Source organism: Gasterosteus aculeatus, chromosome X, assembly GCF_964276395.1.
Source record: "Gasterosteus aculeatus chromosome X, fGasAcu3.hap1.1, whole genome shotgun sequence".
Taxonomy (NCBI): domain Eukaryota; kingdom Metazoa; phylum Chordata; class Actinopteri; order Perciformes; family Gasterosteidae; genus Gasterosteus; species Gasterosteus aculeatus.
The window spans coordinates 18,097,880-18,105,174 of record NC_135698.1 but is presented as its reverse complement, the minus strand read 5'-3'; the positions used below and the strand labels follow the sequence as shown (position 1 = coordinate 18,105,174).

The window sequence follows — 7,295 nt, the reverse complement described above, 5'->3', positions numbered from 1 at the left end:
AGTGATTTAGTGTCTGACATGGCTGAGCCTTGTGGCTCAATAGCACTAAAAGGCTCATCCCGTCTAATGGGGTTCCTCTATGACGCAGACGAGGAGAGGCAACCCCTCCCCTTCTTTCATGTAATCCAGAACACACACTGACGCACACACCTACTGTACGGCCGTTCACTTTAGTCCAGCGTGCAGAGATCGTGAGAGCACTCAGACACAGACAAACACACACACACACACACGCATACACACGCGTGCTGCCCTGCACTCTAATGAAAAGGAAGGGAATTGAGATGTTGCTGCACGACAAACAGATGTGTAATTGGTTTTGAGATACGGCTCTTGTCGGAGGCTGTCATCGATTGGTGTTTGCCGAGGACAACTCGTTTACTCAGTGTGTGGGAGTGGGCAGTGATCATTACTGGACCCAGTGTGGTATCGCTTTATTAACTCAATGTGGTTTGATGCTTCGTCGTAGGAGGGGAAGGAGGTTGTCATACTCACGGAAGCTGCTGAGACACGGGTCAATCGCGCTGACACACAACATAAGTTAGAGAGGACGAAAGTTGCAACAAAGCCTCGTAGTTTGAAAGTAGGAGATGATGCTTTGAGTTTGTTGTGTGTCCCTACTGAGCTGAAGAACACAGTGGGTGTGCAGCTGGAGTTGGTGCTCTCCAAACGGCGTTATGAATGAAGAGGCCACGAGTGCGTCACTGTGTAGTGTACGTCCCTCCCCAGCAGATGGCCCCGCCTGCAAGTGCTTAGCTGGGGGGGCGGGGGGGCGCAGGGGGGGGGGGGGTTATTGATTTGGCATTTGAGCTATAGCGTGCAATGTAACATTTTTGGAAGGTTCTTAAAATATTTATTGCCAGTGGTGCTTCTCCACGGACACCCCAGCTTTCTTTGCCTCCTATTTAATTAATGACATCAATGCAAATTGGGGATAGCGAATGGTCCAAACGATTGAAGGGTTTTGTGAATGGAGCACTTACTGACTGGGGAATGACGTCAGCGCAAAGCCGTATCCCTTATTCGTGAGCCAGGATTGGTGGGAAGCGTCCCATTGGCCCGCCGTGCCATCAGAGCGACCCCATTGGCTGGCGGCGGATAATTAAACACCTACACAGTCGATGCACAAATCCAAGTGGTGGGATATATAGGCTGCTGCGTTTGGGCTGCATGCAACAGAATCAAGAGTTGTTCTGCAAGTTGAGAGAAAGTCAACTTATTGTGTTTTTCATAGCGATACATAGTGATATATATTTATTTATTTTTTTGCCGGGTGATTACCACTGAAGGTAAGTGTTGACTTGTAATGTTGGGGCAACAAAATGTACTTGATGAGCTGTTTGTGTTTGTGTGTGGCGATGAGAGGGGAGACGGACACAGAGCCGTTGGACCGCCGTGACGTGGGGGTGTCGGTAATGGGATTGGAGCGTGGTCACGGGGGGTCACCGGCTGCAGCGCCACCCATTTCGCAAAAGGGGTCCAGTCTACTACTTGAAGGCCGGAGACCGAAAACAGGAGAGAAATGTGGGGAAAGCCAATAAACGAAGGGACCAAAGTAAAAGAACAGCAAGTGAAAGAGTAAAGAAGAGATGGACAGGAGGAACAAGGTTTCTGTCTGTGTGTGTGTGTGTGTGTTTGAGAAAGAGTGAGTGTGTGAGAGAAAGTGTGTGTGTGTGTGAGAGAGAGAGGACTGGAGGCTCATTACACTAATGCACTGGTCCCTTAGGGAGTTGGCAGGCTTGGATCCCCCCCCCCCGCCCCAGCACCTACCCCTCTCTTCTCTTTTCACCCCTCCTCTTCCAGCACTAGCCAGTGCTCCATGTCCTGCACAGACGAGGGCCCCCAGCTAACCCCCCCCCCCCCCCCCCCCGCAGGGTGTCACTCTCCAGGATGGGCAGCGTAGGACTTGAGAGAACTACTTGTCCTGAGCTCTGGACTGGATGCTTTGGAGGAACACAGTGTGTTCTGCAGAAGAAGAGTAGGCTGAGGAGAGGGGGGGTGGGGGTGGTATGTGGCTGATATTTGAAGGGGTGTTGTGTGGAAGTAAGAGCGAGGACCTGCAGCCGGAGACAGACAAATTTCGAGAAGCCGAGATGCGGAAAGGGTGGAGCTTTTTCGTGTTGCACCTGCTTCCCGCCAGAGGGTCGGCAGGTGTATTTTCTAGTGGTTGATTTTCAGGTGACCTGCAAACTGGCAGCAGTGGGAGCTGATGGTTCTGGTGTGTGTGTGTGTGTGTGTGTGTGTGTGGGGGCTGTCTTTCTTGCAGTGTAGGGGACCATGGTGATGTTGAAGATCTCTGCTTTCCTCGTTGCCTACGCCCTGGTCATTTGCCAGATGTACTGCTCACAAGCCGCGCCTGCCAGGTGAGACGCTCAACATTCGCACACACTTTGCACACTCTCAGCCGAAGTATGTGGGGGGAAAGTAGAAAAGGTTCCACATTTCTGTAATCACAAGCAATCAGTGGGAAGGGTTAAAAGCTTTAAAAAAATGTTGTCTGTCTTTAAAACATTTAAGTGCTTTAAAAATATGAAGAAATGGGATAGATGAAGGTAAAAAGATACAAACAAAGAAAATGTAATGTGATAATGGGAATGCACACTAACTTAGAATATCCCTATTCCGGATATTTATAATAATTTATAACTGGTGCATTTTGGGACATGGCATGAGCAGGATTAAATATGGACCGTAGTTGAGTTATTGTGTCGGCAAAATGTAAGAGATCTCTTTAACCACATAATTCTATGAGAATTTTGTTTCCAATCCATATTTAAAGTATTGCAACTGCAAAATGTTCGATAAAAAAGTCTTCCTCTTCAGGTTTGAGATAAATGTATATAGATGTACCTATTTAAACGAAACCCCACTCGAGCCCCTCCCCACATTGTTCCCATGAAGCCATCGATTTAGTAATAAATCTAATGCTGGTTGCACATCAGTCCCTCCCTCAGATGGGGCACTTTCCGCAGATTGTTTCCCCGCCTTGGCCGAGGGCCCTCCAACTCACGTCATCTCTTTTAGAGTTGGTGACGTCCAAACCCCCCCCCCCCCCCGCCCCACCCCACCCCGCGCCTCCCTCAGCCCAACCTGACCCTTCCTATCCATCCAGCCCCTCCACCGCCGCCCTGCCCCGCCCTAACACCCCCCCCCACTGACAGCCACTCCCTTTAACTGCAGGTGATAATTCCTGCAAAAAGATGTAATGGCTTAATCTAACTGCCTTTCCTTTCTCCACCCCCCCCCCCCCCTCCTCCTCTCCTCTCCACAACCCCACTCACTGCTTTTTCGCCTCAGACCGGTTTTGGAGTCCATGTCAGACCGAGTCACGCTCACGGACTACGAGGCGCGAAGGTTACTCAACGCCATCGTCAAGGAGTTTGTGCAGATGACGGCGGAGGAGCTGGAGCAGCAGGCGACCGAAGGAAACAGGTACGCAGACGACGAACGAGCCTCTCTGTCACTCGACGCCGTCAGAAAATCCGTATACACGTTTCCTCCCTGCTACTGAAAGGCTTGACTTAATGGAGAGTGATCATCTATTCTGGTTTCACTGTAACACCACTGAAGATGCGTCTTTTTAGCGGCCCACGTGGGTTCAATCAGGCGTAGAGGTATGTACCAGGAGACAAAACCCCCCCCAAACTACTCCTAGACAAACGCACAAAAAAGAAAACCCCTTATTCTCTGTCATCGCCCAGCTCCTGCATGGATGAGTTTGATTTGAGTTTGTTTGAGCGTACGAGTATTTCCAGCCTGCCCGCCGGGCATGTGAACAGTGTCTGCCTAACGGAACGGATAAGTGTGCACGGTGTCAATTAAGTGGAGTTGCATGACAGTGGGGAGCGACTGGTTTCTGTTTGTTCTGTGGGTGTAAAAGATGTGACACGAGGGGAGTGACTTGGGTACGGGGGTGGGGGAGTGGGGGATGGAGGTTTTGGCGCATGAGGGGATAGATGATGGTGTAGAAGGGTGGGGAGCATGATGCTACGGGGAGGTGGATGCCTTTTATTTCTACTTATACCTGCAATGGCATGAAGAAAGAAATGCACGTGTGCGTAGTTGGAAGGAAAAGACAGACATGATGAAGAAAGTGTTGCCCGCATGTTTCTTTTGCCATGCCCATGAGCCTGTTTCTCTCTGCATGTGTTCTTGTGTGTGTGTCCTCCCCCCCCCCCCCCCCCCTCCCTCCTCCTCCCCCGACAGCATGGACAGGCCCATAACCAAGCGGTGCTCCAACCTCAGCACCTGTGTGCTGGGCAAACTGTCTCAGGAGCTGCACAAGTTGCAGACGTTCCCCCGCACGAACGTGGGAGCCGGAACGCCCGGCAAGAAGCGCAGTGCGCCTGAGAGCGACAGCTATGCAAGCTACGGCGAGACGTTTGACAGCATCTAAGCCCTTCCTCTTCTACCTTTACTGCATCTCTTCCTCCTCATCCTCCTCACCCCATCCCCAGTTTCTTCCTTATTGTTTTTCGGATTGACAAGTGCATGTCGACTTTACCTGCTTGATTGACATGAAAAGAATTTGACCTTTAACGGCAACCAAATCTTTAAGTTCTTAACTCCTCCCTCCTTTTTTTTTTTTTTTTTTGGCAGAGAATAATTCGTCCCAAATGAATTCCAGACAATCAGACCTTTTTTATGTTATTCAGAGCCAGTTCAGACATCTACCTGTGTGTGCTGTGCGTGGAGTCAATTGATGACATTTCAAAGCCCCTGAAACTCAACAGTTGGGAGAGATCACTTAATCCAAGCGATTAATAAATGATCCACTCATGCGACACCATGTTTCTTGTTCAATAAACGTATTTTTCTACCAGGAAGCCTGAGCTCATTTTCATTCTTAGGGCTACTTTATTAACCTGAGTGAATGTTGGTAAATATCGACCTAAATAAGATTTTAAAGCGCCCTTGAAATTATCTCTCGTCGAATCTGAAGGTAAGAAAAATGTCAAATTACGCGATTACATTTTTTACATGTACGTCCTGTCTTTTTTCCAGTGCTGTGACTTTGATAAAAAAAAAAAAAGAGCTGTGCGCAGATATACTGTGTGTGCAGCCTCTCTGTGTTGGTGTGGTGCTGATGGAGGATGGCGTTAACCCCTCGTTTGCTCTCCTGAAGCAGCGTTACAGCACAGAAGCGAGCGTGCAACACGGCGACCTGCGTGACCCACCGCCTGGCTGACTTCCTGAGCCGGTCGGGGGGAATGGGCAACAGCAACTTTGTCCCCACCAACGTTGGCGCCAAGGCCTTTGGCAGGCGGAGGAGAAGCATCCAGATGTGAGCTCCTTCAAAACCTTCAGGGACACGGTAAATACAATTTATTCTTCTTCTGGTTTATTCCTTTTTCTTCTTTGATTTGTTTTTTTGATATGAAATTTTTGGGCAAAAAGTTGCAATGAAAGTGTTTGCTACCAAATAAATTGGAAGAGAATTATTCAAATGAAGGTGATAACCCATGTATTGATTTTTGACAATTTATATGTAATTTATCGCAAATGGATTTGGATCATTTTGGACTCATCCAGTAATGATTTGTTTTTCTCCTTTAAAACGCCTCAAATTTACATCTAATTCCCTTTTTTTCCCCCTTTCTTTCAGAGGTTGAAACCCGACAAGAAAAAAACTGAGAACAAAAATCAACTAAAACAAAATCAAGCAGAAAATAAACTCTGAACTGGCCCTTTATCCACGCCCTCACGTTCTTACGGGAAAAGAGGACTTCTCGTCCCCACTTCCATCCTGTTAGTGAAACATTTTGCTTTTGGCAAATAAGAGAAAAAAAAAAAAAAAGCACTTTAGTTTATGTACATGAACAAATCAACAACAACAAAAACATCCTAATGGTTCCTCTTTTTTATACATGCGTATGATTGTAAAATAAAATGAAAGCTGCAGTGGTTATCATCTTTTTTCTTTTCCACCTTTCACATCGTTAGAGCACATTTCTTCTAGTCCCCATTTTGAGATCCATATTATATACACATCCGCCATAATTCCCTCCCCCCATATGTGCCAGTGGGATGCCATTATAGATCAGCCTACCACCCCCCTTCCAAAACCCCCTACGACGGCTGTTGTCTTGTGCCTTGATGTAGAACAATTTACACGAACATGATTGTACAGTTCTGTTTCGAGATGATAATGAAGAGCCGAGCGAGGACGGAAGAGAACGAAGACAGATTAATATTGTGAACAATATTGTGAAAAAAAAAACAAATTTCAGCAAGATTAAAATGTATTTTAGATACACTCGGGTTTGGGGTACTTGTGTTGTTCTTCAAAGGTTTTTAAGCATTCAGGAGTAGAGAAGAGGTTGAAGGATGATCAGCTTATATTTGTACATCAATTGTACTGCAATATTGATTAACCATGTCTATACATTTGAAATGATTTGTGAACCTCACATAGATATCAATTTATTTTCCAGAAACATAAACACGCTTTTCAGCATACAACTTTTGGCAAACGATACCAAAAGACACTGAATTCCACACTCATATTTTGGACAGTTTGGGTCATTTTTATGCAGCGACAGTCACACACACGTTTTTTTGGGAGTATTTTATGACTGACACAGCGGCATGGATATGTTGAAATACATGATGATACAATACAATAAAGTAAACTGCATGGGTCATTGCTAAATAAAAGGCAGCCAAACCTGCAATCAGACTTGTTCTTCTTTAGCCCCGTTGCAGGTAAGCGCAACACCTTCATTCTTCTGACTCAAGTCAGAAACGAGTCTGCACCGGCCTCCTGGTCCTCTTGGTGTGTTTATTCACACTCAAGATATTCTAAAGGAAAGTGGGAGTGGCCAATATCTGGCTTAATAAAAATGGCACATTGTGGTGTTGGGATGAGCTCCTCTCTCCATCGAGTTTAGACCAGGATGAAAGAAAGGAACCATCATGGAAATGAGTCCTGGCCTTTGTGGTGTTAGCCCCTGAAGATGTGGTACCGTATTTCAAATTCTGACAGACAAAATTGAAGATTAATCATTCTGCTGCAGCTGAAACACAAAATATCTTGGTTTTAGCAAAAATGACAAAAATCCTTGATTGGGAAATTGTTTTTTCTTTAATTACTTTTAGATTATTTAGATTAAAGGTCACTGAAAAAATTACAAATCAAAAACAAGAAAAGTCATTGATAACATGAGCCTGATTCTTGAGGGATTTAAAAAATGAATTGCATATAAATCACACCAATGTTTCTCTTTAGTTTGTGGTTTTCTTGTTACCATAAGACACTCAAAGGTTGATGTAGCAGCACACACACATTTTTACAA

At 46.1% G+C, this 7,295-nt stretch overlaps 1 protein-coding gene across 10 annotated transcripts; it reads left to right on the top strand.

Moving 5' to 3' along the window:
• The first annotated feature begins 1,133 nt into the window (after window positions 1-1,133).
• On the top strand, window positions 1,134-6,674 carry LOC120809718 (calcitonin gene-related peptide 1). Of its 10 annotated transcripts, none has more exons than XM_040163735.2 (5): window positions 1,134-1,289; window positions 2,267-2,363; window positions 3,298-3,432; window positions 5,129-5,314; window positions 5,606-6,255. In XM_040163735.2, the coding sequence occupies exons 2-4, from the start codon at window positions 2,278-2,280 to the stop codon at window positions 5,286-5,288; spliced, it is 381 nt and encodes a 126-aa protein (XP_040019669.1). In that variant the 5' UTR covers window positions 1,134-1,289; window positions 2,267-2,277; the 3' UTR covers window positions 5,289-5,314; window positions 5,606-6,255. The 10 variants fall into 10 exon arrangements, with proteins under 10 accessions (XP_040019669.1, XP_040019663.1, XP_040019668.1 ...); XM_040163734.2 differs by having other exon boundaries at window positions 1,147-1,289; window positions 5,126-5,314; window positions 5,606-6,674; XM_078083251.1 differs by lacking the exon at window positions 1,134-1,289 and adding an exon at window positions 1,929-2,151.
• Window positions 6,675-7,295: the final 621 nt, after the last annotated feature.